Source organism: Solanum dulcamara, chromosome 8 (assembly GCF_947179165.1).
Source record: "Solanum dulcamara chromosome 8, daSolDulc1.2, whole genome shotgun sequence".
Lineage (NCBI taxonomy): Eukaryota > Viridiplantae > Streptophyta > Magnoliopsida > Solanales > Solanaceae > Solanum > Solanum dulcamara.
In genome coordinates, this window is record NC_077244.1 from 68983998 (window position 1) to 69009304 (window position 25307).

The 25307-nt window shown below is 33.4% G+C and overlaps 1 protein-coding gene across 3 annotated transcripts; it reads right to left on the minus strand.

Moving 5' to 3' along the window:
• Positions 1 to 3487: 3487 nt before the first annotated feature.
• Positions 3488 to 20703, minus strand: LOC129898581 (golgin candidate 5). 3 transcript variants are annotated; one of them, XM_055973170.1, is made up of 20 exons: positions 20570 to 20703; positions 20162 to 20357; positions 17075 to 18156; positions 16217 to 16288; positions 15136 to 15210; positions 13921 to 14035; positions 10842 to 10903; positions 10709 to 10756; positions 8321 to 8605; positions 8184 to 8243; positions 8017 to 8100; positions 7848 to 7913; positions 7678 to 7776; positions 7382 to 7600; positions 6544 to 6655; positions 6043 to 6254; positions 5743 to 5802; positions 5507 to 5620; positions 3883 to 3957; positions 3488 to 3795 (listed from the first exon to the last, which is right to left on the minus strand). In XM_055973170.1, the coding sequence occupies exons 2-20, from the start codon at positions 20307 to 20309 to the stop codon at positions 3760 to 3762; spliced, it is 3024 nt and encodes a 1007-aa protein (XP_055829145.1). In that variant the 5' UTR covers positions 20310 to 20357; positions 20570 to 20703; the 3' UTR covers positions 3488 to 3759. The 3 variants fall into 3 exon arrangements, with proteins under 3 accessions (XP_055829145.1, XP_055829147.1, XP_055829144.1); XM_055973172.1 differs by lacking the exon at positions 20570 to 20703 and adding an exon at positions 20443 to 20549 and having other exon boundaries at positions 6043 to 6248; XM_055973169.1 differs by lacking the exon at positions 20570 to 20703 and adding an exon at positions 20443 to 20548.
• Between the last annotated feature and the right edge of the window lie 4604 nt (positions 20704 to 25307).

The following is a 25307-nucleotide window of genomic DNA, read 5'->3' on the forward strand; positions in this document are numbered from 1 at the left end:
TGATAAATTTTATGTACACTTAAAAACACACGCAGGAGTATTTTAAATTTTGGATTGAGGTGTATAATAGAAGCATTTATTATATGCTTAAGTATTCAATTGGAAAAAAATCATAATTTAAGTGCTTAAATGAAATATACTGATAAATTTAAAAGTTGTCGATGTTTTCATCCTTTTTAAAAAAAAATGAAATTTATAATCTAAAATAAATATATGTTTACATTTGTATGAGCGTAAATTATTTCATTTGAAAATTTTAAATATAAAGAAAGTAGTAACATTATTTTTGGACAGATTAAGAAAAAAAAATGTTATTATCATAACAAATTAGTATGGGAAATGTAGCTACGTTTGCCTTTAAAAATTAAGAAATCATTAAAAAAAAAATTGATCAAGTTTACTATTTTATCCTTTGTTCATATTAATGCACATAAAAATAAGTTAGAAAAATGTACATAGAGCATATATAAATAGCTAGTATTGGAAATTGTTCATATTCAAAGGTCATATTAATTGTAGCGGTAAATAAAAAATAATTTAATTAATTCTATCCTAATTTAGTAAGTGATCAAATAATATTTGACAATTATTTTTAATAAGATGCTCATCTAATATGAACAAAAGGAGTAAAACTATTTTCAAATATCTAATTCGACTATAAATTTTGGTTCAGATTTTAAAAATTTGTCATAAAAAAATATCAAAATTCAAAAACTACCCTGCATCGGTTTTTGACTCACAAGACTTCAAAAAAAATCAAATAAAATACATGCAAACACGATTTCAAAAACTCAAATTTTTAAATTTCAACTTCTAAAATCTATGGACAAATAGGAACGTAATATGTTTGGACAAACGATGTAGTTTTCGCTATTTTAGCTGAAAATAAGAAGTGGAATTTTCATAAACAACAAACATTAAGCCTTAAATAGGAATGCTTAGCTATAGTTTCACTAATTAACTTTTGATTTGATATGCATTGCATTCCTTGTATTTTTCCGCTGGATCTGAGAAAAAAATACCAATACAAATTAACTAATTGGAGTAAATCGCGGATGAAATCTTTTCAAATACGGTAAATGAGCTAAAATTACTCCCTCAAATATTTTCGTTTCATAGAGGACTCTCAAGTAGCTGCAATTTGAAATACAAAATCTCATCAGTTAATCATCGTTCTTCCAAGAAAATTTAAAATTGCGGATCGATCAGAGAAGCAAATTGGAATATAAAATCACACAAGCTCAGCATCGTTCTTCTTAGAAAATTACGGATAGATCAAATTGAAGCCTTTTTTACTTGTGATCGCAGCGAGTAATTGGCCAAAAATTATCTATTGGAGCATGCTGGAGATTACAAAGATTTAAGTGGCAATATATCTTAGCAAGTATTTTTGGGTACGCCAACAGATTTTGAGTTGTTTTTAGTACTCGAGAGGTTTTACTTGAAATTATTCGATCCAATTTATTTTTTCAATTGGAAAGCTTAATTTGTTTTAAAAAAATAATACAAAATCGCACAACTGCAGTTGTTCTTCAAGTCATCATCCCAGTTGCTTTTCATGTTTTATATCATTATTGCTATAACACTGCATGTATGGAGCATGCTTTGGGGGGGGGGGGGGTGACATGAAAATCAGTTTTCTGATATTTCAAAAAATGAATACACAATGGTCTTTTTTGAATACAAATTCCATTGGTGATTGACTTTGAAAACAAATGAACATATTGTGCTTAATTGAGATACAAAATACGAAATATACCTTTATTTTGAATACATATACAATTGGTGATTGACTTTGAACACAAATGAATACGTTATGCCTAATTGAAATACAACATACGAAATAGACCTTTATTTTTTTAATACAAATATGATTGGTAATTAACTTTAAACACAAATGAATATATTATACTTAATTGAAATATAGCATACAACATAGACCTTGATTTTGTTGAAATGAATCATTTTGAATACACATGGATACAATAAGCTTAATTAAATACAAAATTTTGAAAAATACAATTAACATATAAAAATATAACTGACATATAAAAATACAACTTACATATGAAAAAATGAAGTATGAAAATACTAATGAATACAAAATATGAATATAAATACAAATACAATATAAATATGAATACATATGAGTTAAGCATGTAATCAACTACAGAACTACAAAACCTAATGAGTACAAATACAATATGAATATGAATACATATTACCAACAACAACAACCCAGTGGAATCCTACAAGTAGGGTGTGAGGAGACCTTCGGCTGAATACATATAATCTAATGAGTACAAATACAATATAAATATGAATACAAAATCAACCCTAAATAATAGCGAGATTAACTCAAAAAATACCTATCCAGCAGAAAATTTCTTCTGAAATTGAATAAATTTAAACACAAAAATACAAACCCAAAAGAAAACAATGTCGATATTAACTCAATGAATACATACCCAATAGGAAGTTACTTGATTCAAGGAGATTCTAAATTTGTTGGAGATTCAAATTAAAAATGAAAATCGATTTTGGGAGGATTTTAATTTTTTAAAAAAAATTTAGAAGGAAATGGAACATTGATTTTGTATTTTTTTTTTCTAAAAAAACAATGCCAATGAAATCTCAATAAATACATACCCAAAATGAAGATACCTAATTCAATGGGATTCTGATTGAAATCTCTTTGTATGATTTTTTTCGTTTTGGAAAAAAAAAAGAGAAAAAATCTGAAAGGAGAGAGAAGCGGGAAAGAAATATAATGAAAGGAGAGAGAAGCAAGAATGAATAGAAAAAAAGAGTAGGGTTGAGGGGGAATGAAAATAGGAGATATTTTAAGAGGATAATTATAAACATATAATTTGCTATAAAGCCAACACATAAAGGTATATTATAATATTTTTAAACTATAACTATTTTTCCTAAATAAGTTTGAAATTCTTGCCTAATTCCATAATTTTCCCAAATAAGAAAGAACTTATACCATTTGATAAGACTTTTGAATCTTCCCACGCCATTTACACAATTTACAACCAGAGTAAAAAAGGGACATTCACCAAGAATAAATGAACCTCCTGATGATAGTGTTTCAAAAACTGAGAGAAAATTTAATCAGAAATGTTAAATCATTCATTAAATAGCCTAATCATTTTCCTTCATTACCCTTACAAAATGATTATGACCAGAAAACCAATCATAAGTGTTAAATTGTTAACTGGGTGACTAATCCATTCTAACCACAGAGAAATTTTTTTATAAGAAAATTGTATTCCCTTCTCGAACTTGTGTTGTTTGATTTCTCTTCTTTACTTGTATCTTCTATGATATTCTCTTCTTTGAATTCATATCAAAAGACCACTGTAAAATTTGAATATAACACATAGGTAATTTTATTTTTCTTTTCAGATTCAAAATTGATCTGAAAATTAGACGGACCGTTGCTCAGGGTGCATTCCTACTAGCACGTGAGCAAAACATGTTCGCTGCAGCCAACAATTTCATTAACAATTAATTGAACTTGGGAACAAAGCTTAAAGCCAATACGCCACTGTTAAAAGAATATGCTATACAACAATTCACTTTAAAGTTACAATAATAAACCTGTAAAAGGTAGTTTCTCTATAGATTTATAATAAAAACCGGTGACATAAGAATTATCGTGTCCAAAATCAATGTGATACACCACGTACACTGCAGCACCTTCCAAGATGCAACAGACCAGAAAAACCACTCATCAACAAATCAGCTCTGTCAGGTGGCACTCAGTGATGAGCTAAGCACCTGGATCTGCAAGATTATCGACAGTAAAATGTGGATTTTCCAGTACTCGCAAAGGAAAGGAATGAATTAAATAATTGAGCAATGATATAATACCTTATTCACGAGCAAATTTACTTGCTCTCTGTACATCTCCTTCATATCAATAATATCAGCACGAAGTTCTTCCAACTATCACAAGTACACGTACAGTGAATAAGCAATTCAAAGAGCACTATGGAAAAAAATCATTACTTCACTGTGGACATAGATTATATTTCAAATGGACAGTTGATCTAAAAAATAACAAAATAAGGGATACTTGACCAGTTGCATCCCAACACGACTAATCTCCCTTTGGACAACTGCACGTGGCAGAAAGGCCAAATAACTATTGCAAAGTCCTGTGTCAAATTCAAGTATAATGGAATAACATTGAACAACAAGAAATTAAGATGATCAAGCGGACATCAGCCAAGCCCATAACATGTATAATACTTCCATTGTTTAAAGAACTTTCACCACTATCTAAGGAGTGTTGGTTTGTAAATGGAGGGCTGCGCTTAGCTTGAGGAGGAAGAACACAAATCAACAAATAGAGGAAGAGCGAAAAGGAAGAGATAGAAATGTGTATACAGGGGAGTAGAAAAAGGAACTTCTAGAGTATATAACACCTGGAGAGTGTATGAGGTACACTTTCAACAATAATGGAGTAAAAATAGCATATATGGCGGCAGATGCTACGAGTGGATCGTGCTAAGCTGGAGGAGAAGAGGGCACTTTATATTTCGGGGAGTTTAGTGGTACAAAAAAGGTAAATTTTTATTTTAAAAAAATGAGTGAAAAAGAAATATGTAGTCTATTCTTTACAATGTGTTCAGAGGATACGATAATTTTACAAAGAAAGATGAAACTGAAATGATATCTAACTAGAATGAAGTAAGAATGATCTCCAGACATGGAGAAAACAGGTAAATTCACTCATCGCTACAATGCCCCATAAACTAAATCAGGTAATTATTTGATGCCCAAGTGTTTGCACACTAACATGCACTTGAAAACACTGAAATAACTTGCACAATTGATATTTAATATACATCTTTTTTTAAAGGTATAATTCAATATAAATCTAAAAGATTATAAAGGAATATACTCATGTATGCAACGAAAAGAACAGAACTGAGTAAGATATAGAAAAGGACGACAAGATCCTGCATCAACTGGGTCATAATACTCTTAATCAGTACACCTGGGAATCGAAGCAAAACGAGACCTCTAGTAGAGCAGACTTTAAAGGCAAAGGTAAGGGAAGTATAACTATTTCTTTTCACCATAAGTCATATTTTAGGAGGCAATTTGCACAGATCATCCAAAATAAAAGGAGTAGTAATTAAAAATGAAACCAGACCTTTCAAAAAACACAAGGGAACTAATTGTTACAAAAACGTTGAAAGGTGAATGTGCACAAATTACTCGTCCAAAATGTACAACTCACTATGTTGAGGTGATTCATACAGTTCATATAAGTGATTTACACACCACATCACATTTTGAGGGATTTCAAAAAATTCCAGAGTGTCCACATCCTGATATAATGATTTCCCAAATAAAGATGTTGCTTTTTAATGAGTAATACAGAAGCAAAGAGAAGTTCCCTTTATAAAGCCAAATTTGAGATCATCAAGAAACATAGTAGTGCCAGAGAAAAATCATGAATCATATATAAAAAATTAGTTTGTACCTCCTCATCACGTTCACCCATCAATTCAAGAGCTGCAAAGTGTCTCCTCCTAAGTGCATCTAGCTCTGCTCGGATGCCAGGCAACATTGAAGCTTCTGAACGTAGCTTTTCACACTAAACAAATACAAAAGACATTCTATTTATAAAGATTTCCTTATCCAAAAAAGGGACATCACTAAGGGAAGGCTCTAAGTGAAAAAGAAAAAAGAAGTTAGAATCTGGAAAAAAAAGTTCACCTCTGCAGTCATTTTAACCAACTCCTCAGCAAGGGAGTCGCGGATGGCTTCCATAGATGCCTGGAAGAATCAATAAGTTAGTACTAGGAGGCCAAATGGAAAAAACTAGTCGAAAGGAAAAATATCTTGCATGAGAACAGAGCACTATAAGCTTTAGCTCTTATGGTTCGTTACTAAGATTATAGCTACCACTGAATAAACTTAACACCACACAGCGAAAAGAGGCCAACTAATACTTTAAAATTATAACATGAGTTCAGATGATACGCTATTTAAAAGAATCAGTCAGGGGGTCCATACCAGTCGAGACATATAGGACGCAAGTTCCCCATCTTTCTGGCGAAATGCAGGTGTCATGCTCTTCATAAAGTATGGACTCATATTACCCTCTAATGCATTTCTACGCTCAGATAAATTGTCAGACGAATCCAAAGATGCTTGCAGAAAGTAGCTTTCCTCCATACTACTCAAGCTGCTAGCACTTGAAAGTCTGCGTGTCAAACTTCCTGCAACTAGGTGATTGTTAAACAACATCGTCAGCAAGAAAAACATACTCGGTGTAATACCACAACTGGGATCTGGGGAAGGGTGGTGTACACAGCCTTACCCCTACCTTACCTTGTAAAGGTAGGGAGGTTGTTTCCGATAGTCCCTTGGCTTAAGTAAAGCATAAGAAAATCAAGTATGGAAAGGGGAATACAGTAGTGAAGAAACCATGTTATACATAATGGAGAAGAGAACAATAGCAACAACATAAATGTATGAAGCATCATACTGAAAACTAAATTTGGTATTAGCTACCATTTTCTATCCCAGATTTCTGCTTCATTAGTGGGCTTTGATCAGGCACAAAATTAGTAGAACGAGCTGCCCTTTCTTGATCCAAACGAGAAGTTTTCTCCCTCTCCAACTCCTGTAAAACATTGGTGACAACTGACTTAGACCTGCACTTCTCGTTAATAAAATCAAAGCATCAATAACAAAGTTGCAAGCAACCCTATGTTATCTCCATGTATTAATCCAGTCTAGATAGATTCCACCAATACATATGTGATATAAATGTCCTTCTACTTCCATCCTACGTAACATTTCTCTTCCCTCACCATCAAGGTTGAGAAACACTGACTTCAGAATAGGAGAAAAATATAGTCAAATCATATAAAAAGTTACCATACATGGATGAATAGCTTCACCTGCAGCTCTAACTGTTGGTAATTGAACCGGCACGCTAAATGACACAATTTTAATTTGTGTCCTTGCTTATACAAAAAGAATTTCCTTATCTGTCTATATTTTGATGCTATTGAAGACAAGATTAAAGGGGAACAATGACAATTGTAGTGGCAAAGCACAGGTGACAGGAAATTTACAGCCACATATTAGGTACATGCTTAAAAGACCATTTCAGCAGATCTGAAAACTTAAAAGAGAATAAACTAATTCAAAAGCCGAGAAGGCCAACCATTAGCTGATAAATATAAAAAAATTGAGTAAATCGACAAAAGGAGATTTTCATATTCTTCGATTGAAGCATCTTGATCATATTAAAATTATGCTGCATGTAAAACCACAAACACCATCGATGCAAAAAGGCATTGACACAGCAAATTAATAGGAAAGTAAAACATAATATGGTTACCTGCCGCAGGAGTTCCTGGTGAGTTAATGCTTCTTGTAATTCCTGCTTGTGTTTCCTTCTGAGTTCTTTAATTTCTTCTTCAAGCTGATTCACACGACCTTCGTTAGTCTCAGATTCCTCCTTTAGAGCAAGATATTCTTGCCTATTCTCTGCGGCCCTCTGTCTCTCTTTGTCAAGGGACCTTGTTAGCTGTGTCTGCTCAGCTCTAAGACAAGATATCTGCAATACTAAATTTGTAAGCAAATTCCTGGGGAGAAGCTCTATGGAAGCAGCATCAAAGCAATAGGTGACAGAACCTGAGCCTCAAGAACATTGATTCGGGATAGGGTTTGAGAGAGGCGTTCATTAATAGATCGCTCCTTTTCCTCTGAAGTTGCAGCTTTTGCCTCGGCTTCCTGCAGAGTAAAATTAAGAATCCCTTCGAGTTTCAACTATAAATAAAGTATATATACGTTTCTCTTAAAACCTGAAGACGTGAATTCAAAGTTCTCTCAACAGCAGCCCAAGCTTCAGCCTTTCTGGCGTTTGTTTCCTGTAATCAATGAAGAGGCATATTACATAGACATTAAATGAACGGTCCATATACCATGATCATTTATAGGATATGAAAAATAATATCTCAGCTGCAGTCGAACCTGCATGGCTTCTATCTGCCTGAGAAGAGGTCTGGTAGATTCGGGAACTTGTGTTATCAACTCCTCACATCGACGCTCACTGGCCTAAACACAGAAGACCAAGTATATGTAAAGGAAACATAATTAAGTAGTCAAGCAGAAATAGTTGCAAAAAAAGAAAGTTATACTTGGTATCTTTTCTGGAGATCCTCAATTTCTCTGCGCAGCATATCTTCTTTAAAAACTGCCTGCAGGTGAACAAAATGTTAGGCCCTGGGAAATTAGATGGACAAAACCCGATAGGACATTATTCAAAAGTATAAACCTGCTGCTCCGTTCTGGTAAGTGTTTGCCTTAATTCTTCAAGTGCCTGAACAAGCATTGCTTCACGATCTTCAGCCTCTCTGAGACAACCCTCTAGTTGAGTTCTAGCTTCGTTGTTAGCCCGTGCCTCAGATAAAGCTTCTGCTTCTTTTGCGGCATTTAAAGCATTAGTATAGTATTCTTTTTGAGTTGCAAGTTCTGCTTGATGTTTTTCTACTGTTTCATGAAGCAACTTTTCTGTTGCTGCCTTGTCCCTCTTTATACTCTCTACTTTGTTCTCTTCAACCTAGGAAAGGCATAAGCATATAACTTGAAATCATAACTTCTACCATGATCCCACAAAAAATAAATAAGAAACGTAAAGCAATCAACCCGCAACTAAACACTTGTTAAGTGACAATCCTTTACTTTCATCAAAAAAAAACGCTTGTTAAGTGACAATACTTTACAAACTGTTTAAGAATAGCTCTTAAGTTCCTTTAACAATCCAATGAGGGACATTGAAGTAAAAAGGGAAAAAGGAAAAATATACCCCGAGAATAGTAAATGGTATACGTATACCCTTCGTTATACTATTCGGACATCATGTCCTAGCCGTCCAAATTGTGGAGCGTATATACCCTTCACACTATCGGGCAGACACGTGTCATAATCCTATGCTTATACCCGATATTTATAAAATTAAAACCCACCCAAATATTTGTATACCAACCAACACCAACACCCTCTAAGATGTAACCCAAAAACCCCCAAATCAAATCAATAGTCGTGAGAAAGAGCCCCACAACCCTAGGATCTTCTGCGTTCTTCTTAGATCTTTCTTGGCAATCGGATCGGGAAAACAACGTGAGAGGATGGAGAACAAGGATACCTATGATCAGAGGTTAGATCCGATTGCCGAGAAAGATCTAAGAAGAACGCAAAAGATCCTAGGGTTTTGGGGCTCTTTTTCACAACTATTGATTCGATTTGTGGGTTTTTGGTTATATCTTAGAGGGTGTTGGTGTGGGTGGGTTTTTAGAAATATTTGGGTGGGTTTTAATTTAGACACGTGTCTGTCTGTTAGTGTGAAGGGTTTATACGCTCCACAATTTGGACGGCAAGGACACTGATGTCTGAATAGTATAACGAAGGGTATACGTATACCATTTACGATGGTTCGGGGGTATATTTGTCTTTTTTTCCAAGTAAAAATACAAACAGCTCTATTGAAGAGTCTCTCCTTATATGGTTTTGGGTAATCCTCCCCTCTTGAGCTAACTTTTTGGAGTTGAGTTAGGCCCAAGATCCATTTCTTACATGGTATCAAACCATCCCAATTTTTGTGTCCCGTTATTGGTCCCCTTATTAAATTGCCCATGCTCCAGATGTCCAGTCCTGGGCGTGAGGTGGGATGTTGAAGAGTCCCACATCGAATGAAAAAGGGATGGGCAGTCACCTTATATGGTCTTGGGCAATCTGCCCCTCTTTAACTAACTTTTGGGATTGAGTTAGCCCCAAGATCTATTTCTTTCCCAATGAGGGAACATTGCAGTAAAATTACAAGTTACCCAAATTTCATTAAGGGTATTCCTTCAAAAGTTGGGCTCATCTTGTGTGATTCTACTCAAGCAGTCGGTAAAAAGGCAACTTCCAAGACAAAAGGCTACCTCACTTAAAATAAAGACCAGGTAAAAAGAATATCTTTCTGAAGTGGACTCAAGTTATCCAAGCAGAACTATCAAAAAATATTAAATGTGTTTGGTATGATGTAGATAAAGTCATTTTCTGATGAATATCTTTATGAAAAATGCTTCCCGGTGGTTCATTGATGCATAAAATATAGTTTCTATAAAAAAGACATTTATCAAAGAGTTAATAATAATGTTAGTAAATCGATAGTTGATGAAATTTTTTAAGTATAAAGATTTATTATAATGTGGAAATGTTGGTCGGAGCAGTGATTTGAAGTAGAGAAGTTGTGATAACTGTGACAGAAAATAACTTCCATACATATGTAACGGAAGACATTTTCCCCCTTTTGATGGAAAATATTATTTGCCAATAAAACCCCAAAAAGGGACTTATCTTCCACAAATAGTTTCATTCATACCAAACAGATTTTGAACACTTCTCCCCTTATCAGATGAACTTCAGCTGCAGCTAGGATTAGTTTTAGAAAATATTTCTACTCTCAAATTATTATAGTAGGCACGTTAAAACTAAGAACAACTTAGCTGAAAACTCGGAGAATGACATTTTTGTGACAATGAAAACAAAAAATTCAACATTTTAACATAAAAAGAACACATTAACGATAATAGGAGAGAGCTGGAAGTAATTCAGGCACCTCTTGTCACCCCTTACAATATCTACAATCAGATTATTGCGCCAATTAGAAATGACTGACCTCAAGCCTGGTATGTAATCCCTTCTTCTCTTCTTCAAGCTCTCTGATCTAACTTTCAAAACAAATGGAAGATTTGTTAAAACTTATAAATATGCTTTCTGAAATGGAATAATGAGTATGCCTGATTCCACACCTGTGCCCTTAATTTTCTCATCTGAGCTTCTTGGGCAGCTTGCTTTTTAGAAAGCTGCTCACCTGGAGAAACAATAAGTTTTGGACATTGAAATGGCATAAAAAGAGCCCAAAATATGTATCTTATTGAATATAGAGCTTATACAAACTTTAAGAGAATCAAGATATTTCTCCAAAGTCTGATATACATGTCAACCAGGGACTAAACTGTGTACGAAAGAGACTCAAGTCAACGGTTACCAATAAAAAGAAAACGACACTCTAGCCAAAGGTTCAGGTACAGCAGCACAAAATTGAAGGAAGTTCCTCACAGTCTGGATATCATGCAACTTCCAGCATGCACAAACTTGAGTTCTTCCATGGAACCCATACTTTAGGACATGACTGCATTTCAGATTGTCCAATCATCAGACTACACCCAAACAGGCATTTCGACCCATCTTGAATTTCAGTTTTCCTAATGGAATAAAATTGGAGAACAGATGGAATCCCTCTGAGCCTAAATAACCATGTAGTTAAAAAGCTTTAGAATGCTTGACGCAGCTATAGGTGTAAAATCTTGAAACCCATGTAACGATCACTGCTCATGGCTGATAAAATTCTGGACACAAAGGGAGAACTCATAAAACCCAAATTGCTAATGTAGCACAGTTAAAACCTACCTTATCAAAAAGAAAAAAGGTAGTGCCATCGACTATAATGAACTTATTAGGCAGTGGCCTTTTCCTAATTAAGTGGTTTTACAGTCATTTCCAACCACCAGACATCTAGCTGTCAAGCACGCTACTGATATGTATCATATCTACCATCCAGCAGTATCATGTAAGATACAAGTATGACATGAAGACATGGAATGTATATTTCTAATACATGTATCAGAATCTTTCATAAAGCCTGTAAGTGGAAACAAAATACTAAGCTACTATTACTATGACTCAGTCCCAAGCTAGTTGTGGTTGGCTATATCAATCCTGCTATCAATTTGAGCCCATTTCATTCGAGTATTCAAGGTTAGGTTCTCGAGCATTAGAAATCTTTCAAACAACATACAAACTTCTAACAAGATTAAAAAGACTATCACACACAGAACCTAATGTAAAATTACCAACATGACCAAGCCTCAATCTCAGCTAATTTTTTTTTTTAAGACAATCTCAGCTAATTGGTATCACCCATATGGATCTTTTACTGTGTTGGGTTTTATTCTTCGCAAAACCTGCTAAGCTCCACGAGATTGTACAACTTTTGAAACAATTTCTTTCCATGTGGTTTAGGTCTTTACACATCTCTTTTTTAGCATGCACCTTTCAACAGTCATGGTTAACTAAGGACTGGTGAGCCCCGTCTAGTATTGGCCCGGTGTCCTAACCTCTCCAAGTAACCTTAATTTAGTTAACCAGAGTGCCAAGGAATACATTGCCTACTGTCTCTTTCTTTCTCAACCCGCACTTCAACTGGTCCAAATCAGTTTACACCTCTAGTATACCTTTGAGATAATTCAAAGTGGCATAGCAAAGTCTAAGGTGGCTTGTAGTCCTGTGCTCTTTTAAGATGCCACCAACCTACAAGCCTAAATAAATAAATAAAACAATTGCAAGAGGAACCTATAGATCACAACTTTCAGAAAAGAAATGTAAAAACACACAAATGAACCGTTCAGATTAGGGGTGTGCAAAAACCGAACCGAAAAAAAATGTTATTGGTTTATTGTTGTTGGGTTATTGGGTTAACGGATTTTTAATGATTTTATAAAAAAGTTATCGGGTTATCAGTTCAGTTTTGGTTTTTTATATTGGGCTATTGGATAAACCGATAACCCATGAAGACTATAGTAATTCTACTTTACCTCTACATAAATGTTAAATATTAATATCAATTGCTTATTGGTTACTACCTTTGCTCTTTAGCCTTCAATTCACATTATTGTCCTAGTTCTTTTATTTGTGTTGCACTTGTATAATTCTTTTTATGTTAGTTACTATTGTTTCTATTTTATGAGCATTATGTAAAGTTACATTATTGTCCTGTTGCATCAAATTGTTGGAGAAGTTATATATTTGTTTTATGAGTATTTTCTTATTGGTTAAACCGAAAACCAAACCGTTAAGGACCAATAACCGATAAAAAATATTTTATTGGTTTAGCGTATTTAAAAACCACAAACCGATAAACAGAACCGATAATACTTAAAATCGAACTGACCAATGCACACCCCTAGTTCAGATTCAATATTGGGAACTCTTAAATTGCATCATCAGACATCATAATAGAATTCAAAAGGCATTCAAATACTAATGCAACTATCAAGCCCTTCACAAAATGTAAGTGTGCAAATCTAGCAAGATTATGTAAAATGAATATTTCTCAATCCTAATTCCTAATACACTGCATCAACTTCTTACAGCATCGCCATTGAGCCTTCTTCCTGTTTCAAATCTTTGTTTGAACCTACATACATATAGAGGTGGAAAAATTATTGATCGCCCAAGTTTGGGCTAATTATTGACCCGCTCATTTATTAGCTCTGCTCATATCAGCCCATCAAAGTTTGGATCCATTAAAAATCTTGTCAAAATATTTTTAAAAAGAAATTTATTTAATTTTGATATATATTAATAAATAGTCATAAAAAGAAAAATAATAATTTTATAAGGAACTAAAGATTCAAAAAGAACAAATAAAGCAATTAAAATTTAGTAAGAATTGGGCGGGTTGGGTTATGATCTGCATTTTGCCCATTTCAGCTAACTTTGGGTGGGTCAATAACCAACTTTTTCTTAAATTCAGTCCAACCCACTCATTTTTCCATCTATACATACATAATTGCCGCACGTATGACCTGCCCCTTTTTTTGGTTGATCGGCAAGTATTACCGACGCTCTAGCATAAGTATGGTATCTAAGCTTTCGTCTAGTTAGAAACAAAGATACCACCTAAGATTAATGAAAATGTACCTTGTTCTTAACTGAATAATTATCTTATATGTCACATATAATAGGAAAGCTTCATGAGAAACAAAGGCAAATGAAAGTGTAATGTATTAAAATCACTTTCAGAGACAGAGTTTGAGTTTGTCATACCTTCAGCCATTACTTGAGTAATAATCTCATCCTTCTCTTTGAGAAGAGCTGCAGCATCACTCTTCTTATTATGTTCCCTGCGAAGTGTATCCCTTTCTTTGGTGAGAGCATAAACCTGAAATAAATGAGTATCAAAAAATATCATTAGCAACACATTTAACTAAAATGTTAAGACGCATTCCATTTTCCCTTTTAATACAACAACATACCCAGTGAGTGTAATACCACCAGTGGAGGTGGGATCTAGGGAGGGGTGTACGCAGACCTTACCCCTTCCTCATGGAGATAGAAAGGTCGTTTCTGATAAACCTCAGCTCAAGCAATGCGTTTCAAAGTAGTTTGAAAAAGGAAATATGGAAATGAAGGAGACATTACAACTAATAAGGAAACCAGTGCATAGCATTAAAAAAAAGAATTATCTAATAGAAACAGAAATACTAATTAGTCCTTGAGTTATATTAAAAGAACAAATAACAATCATGCCATCAAGCTTGCTACGGACAGATTAAACTTGATGGTAAAGGAGGATTTGGTTTTTTAAAAAAAAATAACTGGGGAACTGCAATTTTAGAAAATAGACATGAGGTTTCCGCAGAAAATAGAAATTCAGGAAGGATGGTGTAATTTCTTCAAAATTATCAATTAACTTGGAAAAGATGGAATATTACCAGCCAATACAGAATGTTTCTCTTATTCTTCCAATATCATGTCTGTGCAGTATAAAAAAACTGCTTCTACTTTTTTTAAAAGAGAAAGAAGCACTCTAAAAGAAGAGTATGGAGTTTCTCCAAAAAATGCTCTCCTGTGGAAGTATGCGGATTTTCGAGGGTCCAAGCTCCCGGTCCCAATACATATTTGTAGTTAATAAGGTCTTATTGACATTAAAGGGGTTCGAACCATTAAAGATCAGCAAGATAATCCTGCATCCTTATAGTCTACTAGAACCATTTAAAAACTAAAAGTCTAAGCAACACACAAGCATTTTATCGAATCACCAAGCATAAAATATAAAGTTATAGGCATAAAATGAAGTTGCACAATATAGTGATGCCTAAATGAAGTAGCAAAACTATGCAACAAGGTGAAAGCTCAAACAAACTGTCTTTCAAGAATTCATGTTACTGCTGTGATGTGAAAAGGCTGATGAGCAAGTCATAAAGCAAGCACTTAGCAATGGAAGTTAAAGCTGAAACATTCATGTGAACACATTCATACCTTCCTCTCAAGAGAAGAAACTTTTTGATGGTACTCTTCCCGCAGAGATTCAATTTCTGCATCATTGGACTTCCTCTGTAAAAAACAGTGTGTGTAAGCAGAGATACAAAATTGGTGGAGTTTCACATAGAAGGGAATTTTGAGGGATGAAAGATGAACCTAAAATACACATAAGAGGAAAGCTGTGGGGAGGAGGAATTAGAAAAAAGTTTTAGAAACTGCATTGGAACTCACCAGTTTAAATAAAATTAACAAAAGAATTAAAATTCCAATCCATATCCATTACAAAACACACATGCATTGGCACGTGGTATGCTGATCCCAACCAGCAGCAATAAAGACCCAATTACACATATGATATTAATATTAAAGGAAGATAAAATGAACAACAGAATAATTGCTTGGCAGGGATGATTGTCACCAAAATTTTCTGTACTTAAATTGATAAAGGAAACTAGCAGTTCTTTTTTTGATAACGAAAAAAAAAAAGAACCGCTAGTTTCCTGTATCAATTTAAGTACAGAAAATTTTGGCAACAATCATCCCTGCCTAGCAGTTCTGAGAGAATGTAAGAGCATACAAAGCACAAGTCCTCTAACAAACAGGAGAGAAGCTAGGATTTGTCTAAGAGAAAATGCAACGTTTATTGATGTGAGAGCAGTTTAATCAAAATGATCAATGATGAGAGTCATGTGACACTATGCAACAGAAGCAATTCTTCCTGCTCTACACACATCTAGTCTGGAGAAGTCTAATTAAAAATTGCTTAACAAATTAGCTGGTAGTTAAGATGAGTCGACCAGTAAGCACAGAAGCTTACACAATATCTGGCTCACATACCAGAATTACCTATCTAGAAGAAAATTGCAAGCAAGGGCAGAAGAGAAAGAAATATTATCAAATAACAAGCAGAAAAACAACACTAGAAAAATCATAGAAATCTAATTTATGAAATGGTTAATTCATCCTGAAACAACAGGAACTATAGTATGTCTTCGACTCATGCCATTTGAAAAACTGGCGGACAGCACCAAATTGAGTTAATAGCCTCGAAAGGAACTTTAAAATAATGGGAACTTACTCTCAGATCCTCAGTAACAGCCTTCAATTGCTCGTTCTCGTTCATCAACTTCGCAATTTCATCAGCTTTTGCCTGAGGAGAACAATGACATGTCATCTCTTTGAATGTTCATCATTTTATAAACAAGAACTGAAAATCAGGGGTCTAACACACCAATTGAATTCTTTTTTCAAGTATGTGGCATAACAGGAAGTTTGGATATTGAGGAGTTCATTCATAATGGGAGAAACTAGTCCGAATCACCCGAAATCCTAATATATATTTATTATTGGCTTTGGAATAACCTTCCTGCATAATAATAAAGGGATAATTGCAATTGAACTTATAAAGCTACACGGTCTTAGCTTCCCTCTGAGCCTCATCTTTAGGCGTATACCAACATCTTGTGCCAATAAATTCCACAACTTTAGAAAGGATCCACGGACTACGGAAAGAATATCCATTTGTTCAGACATTTGAGACCTCAAGATGGTAAACTATGTCATTTGACAAGTACAAGAAAATATCAATGAAATGTGTCAATGATACACACACAAGGTTCAAATCAAGACTTTTTTAATTGAAGCTATTTTTAGTGAAAATTCAACTCATTGAAGCAACTTTTATCCATGACCTCACAAGCTGGGAAAAATAATTGAAGATGAGTGGGATTCAGCTAATCTTTAGGTAATACAACATGAAATATTGGACTCGCCTACTTTAGGTGCAGACAACAAAAAGATTCATATCCTCAAGTAACGTCAGTAGATTCAGAACCTTGATACTGCCCTGTTGGGTTCAGCATTTTATCATATCTTATCACTGAGGCTGAGGAACAACAGGTGCATAAATTCCCGTTAAAATAGCATATGGACATACCTGAGCTTGTCTAGCAGCTCCTTGTAATGCAGTTTCCATCATTTTCATTTCCTTTTTCAGCTTCTCCAGTTCAACCACTGAAGCTGTAACATCTGAACAGTTGCTTCCTGAGCTCAACCGTTCTTTCACGCCAGTCTCATGATCATTTCCTCGCTGGGTGGCCTCAATAGGTCTACTAACCAACTCATTTTCAGGCAAAACCGTATCAGATACCCTCTTCAGACCTTCATCTGTGTGCTGGTCACCAAGGAAGCTCCTGTTAGAATGCTCTTCAAAATTTTCACCTTCACTGACTGTTACAGAATCTGAAACAGAAGGTCTTCCACTATCTGCTCGGTCACTTGATGCATCCTGTGATTCAACTGGAGTAGACTCCTCAGTGAGTTCTTTCTGCTGTTCCCTGTCTGCAGGGTCATTTGATGCATCCTGTGATTGAACAGGAGGAGATTCCTCAGTGACTTCTTTCTTCTGTTCCCTGTCATTACCGGTATTTTCCTGTGAATCAACAAGCAGCGGGATACCAACTTCAGTTTGAGATAAAGCATTTGATGATTGGGAAGCAACCAACTCGAGGTTTTCAGATGATTCTTCCTCTGGAATATTCTTTTGGAGGATTCCTGGAGATGTTTCCTGATCATGCTCATTGACCTTCGATGCTTCAGAAAATGAATTAATTTCAGATTTTCTTTCATCTGGTCCAGTAACACTTCTTTGTTCCTCCCGATCAAACTTTGTTTCCATAGCAGAGTCCAGTTTGACATCAACAGCTCTTGCCTCCTCAGTTTCTTCTTCAGCAGCTATCATTTGGTTCGGTTTCTCATCAGCATCTTTTGCTTCTTCAACCGATTTAGTTTCTTCAATAATGTCCCTTTTTTCTTCTTTTGATTCTTTAGAAACCACATCACGTTGGGTTGTAGATTCAGCTGAATCTTCAACTACTTCCCCTGTGGGCAAGGTGGGTTTTGACGAGTCAGCTTTCTCTACAGATTCTTCAGCAGTCTCCTCACTTTTTTGCCCCATAAAAGACATGACAGGATCAAATAAGGCCTTCCTATCCATAGTTGAAGGCCATAATCCTGAAGCTGGCATGTAATCGAAGCATTGCCAACAAGAAAATAGGGAAGCATTGAAATAAATCAGTCAGCTGTGAAATTTGACTTTCCTAAGAAATGCATCAATCTAATATACTTAAGTAGACTTAAATAAATGCATGGAATATGGTAAGACAAGCAGCAAAGAAATTCAACATTTGCTTAATATTTGCAGAGGGTGTTTGAACACACACACAAATATACATGCATACATATATGTGTGTGTACGTGTGCAAGTGTCTGAATGTGTAAGTAACAAACGGATGCCTTCAGTTTATGTCATACATATATTTGGAATCTTCTAACATCATAGATAGAAAGCATCACTCCATTCCCAAGCTACTGCACTCTCCACCATGCAAGGGATTGTATATGACTCTATGGGGTCGTTTGGTAAGATGCATTTGCATTAGCTTTATGTATTATTAATACCTTGTTAGGTACACTTTTTCAACTCACTTTATTTGGTATTATGCTATGCATAACTAATACATGGGAAACCATAGTATTAGCAATGCAAGGGATTTTAGTGCATGCATTAGCATGGATAAAGACACAATTGCCCCTCCAAACCTTTTCCACATCCTTTCCATTGTATTTGTGCAGGGTATTTTTGTAAGCAAATAATTTTAAATATGCAATGCATGTTATTTTTAATACACTAAATTAAACATTGCATAAGAAATAATCTCAGCACCAACATTACTAATACACCATATTCAACATTATTCTTATTATCTCCACCAAACGACTCCTATGTGATAACCAATGTCATCCAAAGTTTCTCTATGTATTAACAGGTTTGTCACAGCCTTTTAAGGACATTCACTATTTCTAAACTGTGGAACTCAATTCAATCATTAATACAGTATTGAGATGTCACGTGGCCACCATTTTATTAATGACGATAACCCCAGACAACCAATGGGTCTGATACTTCCATATTCTCCCCATATATCATCTCATTCGCTCATCTCTGAATTTCTTGATGTTGGAGATCCGAGAGGCGGTAATTACCTCTTATCTTGGTCTTGCAATCCAAGATCTATGGTTGCCACCCAAACCAACTCTGACATGATGTTGTTACTCTCACATCAGAGCTTACTCCCAACTAGTGTTGGCAAAATGAGCCCATTTTTCATCCACCAGCCCATATTTAAACGGGTTGGGTGAGTGATACTAAAAATGGGTGAAATATGGGTTCAACCCATTTTTAAACAGTATAAAAATGCGTCAGTTATGGGTAATAAGAGGGTCAAATATGAGTTGAAAGCATTGGACCAACTTTACACTAAACCATTCACATATTTGGATATTGCAAGACTTGAACTATGTAATCTCACCATCATTTATTAATCAGTGTTTGTAGCATACACGAGATCTATTAGGAGTTAAGACTACTGATGCCCAAACACGTAGGCAATAAGAAGTTAAAACATACTGAAATATGCATTCACTCTTGGCCTAATCAGAATCAAATTTCACAAGCACCAACCAAATAATGAGGGCAGTAATAGAGAAGTCATAATACATCTGAGAGATCGTAGGCAGCTTCTAAAGCCAGTTCTAATAATGTAGCTGTGACCTCAAACTAAATCAATCACACCATTGTTCACAGACCTTAGGTAACGTGCGCAAGAATGCTATAGAGGCAATAAGTGCTATGAAATTCTTTCCAGAATCTATGATCTGCTTGAGATTACACTTACGTTAGGACCGGGTGTTCGCCAAGACTTTTTAGTCTGGTTACGGACTTCATATTAGTAAAGTGATAAGTGTGAGATTTAACAAACTCCTCTAGTTTTAAAGAATCCTAATTTTCATAAAATGCATTGTGTCCTATGGGAATTAATGGAGGTGCGAAAGCTAGTCCGCACAGGTTATAAAAAACCATACATATGTATAGCTGAACACAACTAATGTTTAGGATTAACATAAACGTATGAGATAAAAATTTGAGAATGTAATAATAATGATATAACGATCCAAAAGATACCTTCATTGCTACTAGACTCAGATTTATCCTCGAGACCAAGTGCTGTGTCGAAATTCTTTTCGATGTTTTTGACACTCTCACTGAGCTTATTCACGGCACCGGCAAGATCCAAGTTCCCCAAATCAAGTTTCCCACTAAACCACGCCATCTTTTTGACTCGATCCAAAGCTCAAATCACATGGCAAGCTCCTTCATCCTATAAAATGAATTATACATTGTCAAAATCCTAGTAATCATCCATATAGCAGCAATTTGTTCCCAAAAAAAAAACATTTACGAACAAATTTTGTTTTGTCTCAATCAGATCCCATCATTCAATAATTGCCGATTCAGATAGTTGCAACGAAACTAAGAAGAAAAAAACAGTATTGTGAAATTATTGAAAATTAGATTGATTGAAGAAACCACCTTTGGGAAGCGGAGAGATTTGTAAAGGGCGTAAAAGAAATCAATCTGCAGGAACGGTGAACTTCAGCGTCCACCGTCACCGTCTTTCTTCTTTCCTTTTTTCTGTTTTTCCGCTTGAAACTTGTAAACGTTAACGGCGTATAAATTGGAACTCTTGACTTGTGATATCTTGACCGTTAAATAATGTTGGAAACTTTTTGTATTCGTATTTCGTACATGGTTATTTTTTTGGGCAACAAACACTTATCCGTTACTTTAGTAGTTAATTATTGTATTTGCAATATTATTAAGGGATAATTACGTCACATGGTCATTCGATAAAAGTAATTATTAAAAAAAATGATCATTCATTGTATAGGCATGTATAGTCAATGTATATTTAGTTTTTGAGTGTATCATAATGTATATTCAGTGTATAACCATGTATAAGTAATCTATATTGTATAGTCAATATATATTTTTTATGACTTTTGGCAAGTTATATTGTATAGTCACTGTATGTTTCATATAATTTTGGCTATTTTTTATGTAAATAAAACATGACTATATTTGTTGTAAACTAATTAGTTTATTATATATAATTGAAATTGTCTCTATTATTAATTCTATCTAATTCACACATGTGATACATGTATTTGATGCATTCAGATACATATATATATCAGATATAAGAGGTCAAGGTCAGCTAGTGAAACGATGGGGGATAAGCTTCATTGTCGAGAAGATGTTAACCTGCAATACATATAACTAAGTGTATATAAATAAGGAATGTAACTGGAAGATATAAATTTAGGAGGAAATCATGCATATAACAAGTTTGGAGCATCTACCGTACCACAACTCCTAATAAAATCGAAATCCTTCCAAAAAAATCCGAGCATCAGCCAAACTTACACTCTTTTTTTTCAAAATATGGATTTTTGTGTATCTAAATTGTTATTTTATGCATCTGATATAGTTTTTTCTGTTAACCTAATATGTACTTAATGATTAGATGTATCTGATATGTTTATTTTTGTGTATTTGAACTATTTTATTAGATATAGTTTCTTCTATGTATATTATATGTACTTAATGATTAGATGTATCAAATTTGCTTATCTTGTGCATCTAAACAGTTCTTCTATGAATGTGATTAAAAAATTATGTATCTAACATGTACTTAATGACTCGATGTATTTGATTTGTTCATTTTGTATATTTAAATTGTTTTTCTATGTATTTGATATAGTTTACTCTATATTATAATAAAACTCACCTCAAAGTCGGCGAACTCGAAGAAGGAACAGTGATTGAAGAAGAGAATAATTAGATTAAGATTTTTCTAAGTATTAATAAATTGATTAGATTTGTCCATCGATAAAATTGAAGCCATGGCCACAAGGGAGCTTTGAAAGTGCAGTCTTAGAGGTGAGTATAACTTACTTTATGTATCTGACAAAACTCACCTTAAAGTAGACGGACGAACACGAATAACGAACAATTCTTGAAGGAAAAATATATAGATTTAGATTTCTCTAAGTATTAATAAGTTGATTTTGGGATTTATTCGTCAATGAATCGAAGTTATGACCATTGGCGAGCTTTGAAAGTGCAGTAATAGAGGTGGTTTAATAGAAGAAGATCACGTGAGGGGGAAGGGGGAGAGGGAATGGTGAAGAATAGTGGGAGGAAAAATTTAGGAGAGAGAGTGTGGTGATTTGAAGTGAAGTCATAAATTATGTAGAAAATTAAGTTGACAGATAATTAAGAGCTCTATTTTAGGCTAAGGATGTATCTCAATGTATCTCACTCCAAATCAGGAGATAATAGGTAATTATTTGATAGTATAGATTATATTATTAAATATAGCATGCGTGTATGTCTATTTAATGAGGTAGTTTTTTCTTTGTGATGATTAATCAATTATTATATTACTAGACAAGATGTATTTATTCATCCTATATAAGTTTTCTAAAATTAAAAACTATTATGTTACTAGACCAAAAAACTTGTTCCAATATGAACCAAGACAAATAAATTCTAACCATATATAAATTAAATAAATATCAAATCTTAAACAACTTAGAATTTCAACTCTGGAGTGGTCATATTGACTTGTAATTAAGTACTCAATGACAAATCTCTTGTCGTTCGATTTCTTCTCGTAAGCACACAAGTCTCACTGGAATTTGACATGAATATGGCCAGTGGAGGATCCAAAATGTAAACTCGTGAGTTCTAACATAAGAAAGTGTAATATAAAATGTATATTTAACTCTCTCTCTCTCTCTCTATATATATATATATGTATACTAGAGAACTTATTCGCGCTTTGCATGGAGTAAAAAAACTACATCACCCGTTTGATCATAAAAAATTATAAATTAACTTTCTTTCTGAAATAATTTTTACTTTATTTGAAAATTAATTTTGACCATGAAAAATTCAAATTAAACTTGAAGTTAGAATATTAATTTGAAAAACTTCTCGACTACTCCATATTCAGAATTTCAAATAAAATGCTAGTTTCTATCATTTGTGAAAAAGTATAATCAAACACAATTTCAATTTTAAAAATTTCTTGTAAAGTGAAAAATGTTTGATTTCTAGAGCCCGTTTGGATTGGCTTTAAGTTGGTCAAAATCAACTTAAAGCCTCTTTTCAGCTTTTGGACGTGTTTGCCTAAGGCTAACTTTAAACCAGAAAGTTCTTAAAGTCAGTCAAAAATGAAAAGTTAGGATTCCTAACTTTTTTTTTTCCAAGTGCTTAAAGTCATTTTTTTACCAAGAAAATTACTCTTATATCCCTTATATTTTAACTAAATTTCCAAACTACCCTTTTTATTCTTTTAACCCTAAAATTCACATAATTTTTCTTATTTAAGCACTTTTATCCAAACACTCAACTGCTTATTTATAAAAATAACTTTCAGCACTTTAAAGTTCTAAAAGCACTTCATACATAAAAGTTACTTTTTAAACTCATCCAAACGGGCTCCTAATTATAAATGGACCAATGCTCATCAAATCACGGTCTATTTTTCTTTCTAATACTCGAATATTAAAATGATCAAAAAGTATATTTTTATTAGAATCAATTTATTTTAAATATTTCTTTCAAACGTGTTATCTAAACAGAAGAAATCATAACATCCATCAAATGTCTTTTTCGAACCTTAAGTTTTCAAATATTAAACCAATATTTACATAAAAACATTATATATATATATATATATATATATATATATATATATTATTTTAAGCAAATATGAAATAATATGTGTAAAAATAACTTGTTAAAAAATCTTTGACTATATATTTGTCTGCCCAAGTTATCTATTTATTTAGTCTTTGTTACTCAAGAAATAGTTGAATGAAAACATGATATCAAAAATTTCTCAAAAAACACACCTCATTGTATCACCATAAAAAAAAAACACAACAAACTTTCATTAGTTTTCTAATCATACTCACAAGTATAATATTATGAATTCATGACATAATCAGATTAAATGAACATGTTTCATTAAATGTGGATATTCATTTAGTAGGTAGGTGTAAATATAACGGTGTTCAAATATTTTGATCAAGTTATTAAGTTTATTATGTTTTAAAGATTCATAAATACACAAAGTAATAGTATAACGAAAATAATATGTTCAATCTATTTGAGGAATTTTTGAAAAAGCAATGGGCAAGATATACATGCTTCATTAACTCGACGATATATAAGCTATTAACCCAAATTAGTAGAACAATTTTATGGCGTATTAATAAAATAAATTGAACTAAACCTTCTATTATAAATATTAAGTACCAATTTGTTTCAAAATTATAGTATTAAGTGGATGAAGGGTGTAATGATATTTTAATTTATAAAGAGGTATTATATCATCATGTATATACTTATATAAGATTATGTATTAACTTAAAAATATCTAGAAATTGTGAATGCATATATTTAGCTTATTGAATAGGAATGTGTTGGCATGACCTTTCTAATACAAGTCAAGTTTTAAGATGATGATGATCTAGATGGTGATGGAATTGTCATTATTTTTGTCTTGACATATTTTTTTCTCCCCGAAAGCATTCGACTCTTGATCTTTTCTGTATTGTTAATTTTCTTCCTCAAATGAAAAAATTAAGTTTTTTTAATTGAAAAAATAAATTGTTAAGTATTGTGAATGAAAAGATGGAAAGATACTAAGAATTTTGAAGAAAAAAACGTTTTGAGATTAATTACTATAAATTTACCTCACTTATTTGATGAAAAATTTATAAATTCAGAAGAGTTGATAGAAAATAATTATAACCGTGAAAAATTACAAAGAAATTATTTAACAAAAAAATCAAGGCAAAGCAAGAGCATATAAAATTTTTCTCTATACAAAAATGATAAATGTATGACGAAAACACATACATCAGAGTCTCAATTCAACATAAAAAACAATCACTACTCAAAGTTATTACAAAAGTACAAATACATATTGAAACTTTAAACCAAAAGTAAAAAATACTAACAATATCCAATAGATATGGAAAATATATAATAGGTAATACAAGTATACAAAAAATGAAGAGAGACAAGAAAGGAGAGTTTTCTTATTCTTCCAAGAATATCAAGTGTTTTCCAAATCTTCAAGTGTATAACAAAATCTTCAAGACATCTATTTATATTGTTACATAAAGGCATACAAAGAGTGACAATAAATATGGCATTAATCCTTGAGAATGTGGGGAGATCAAGGGGTGTA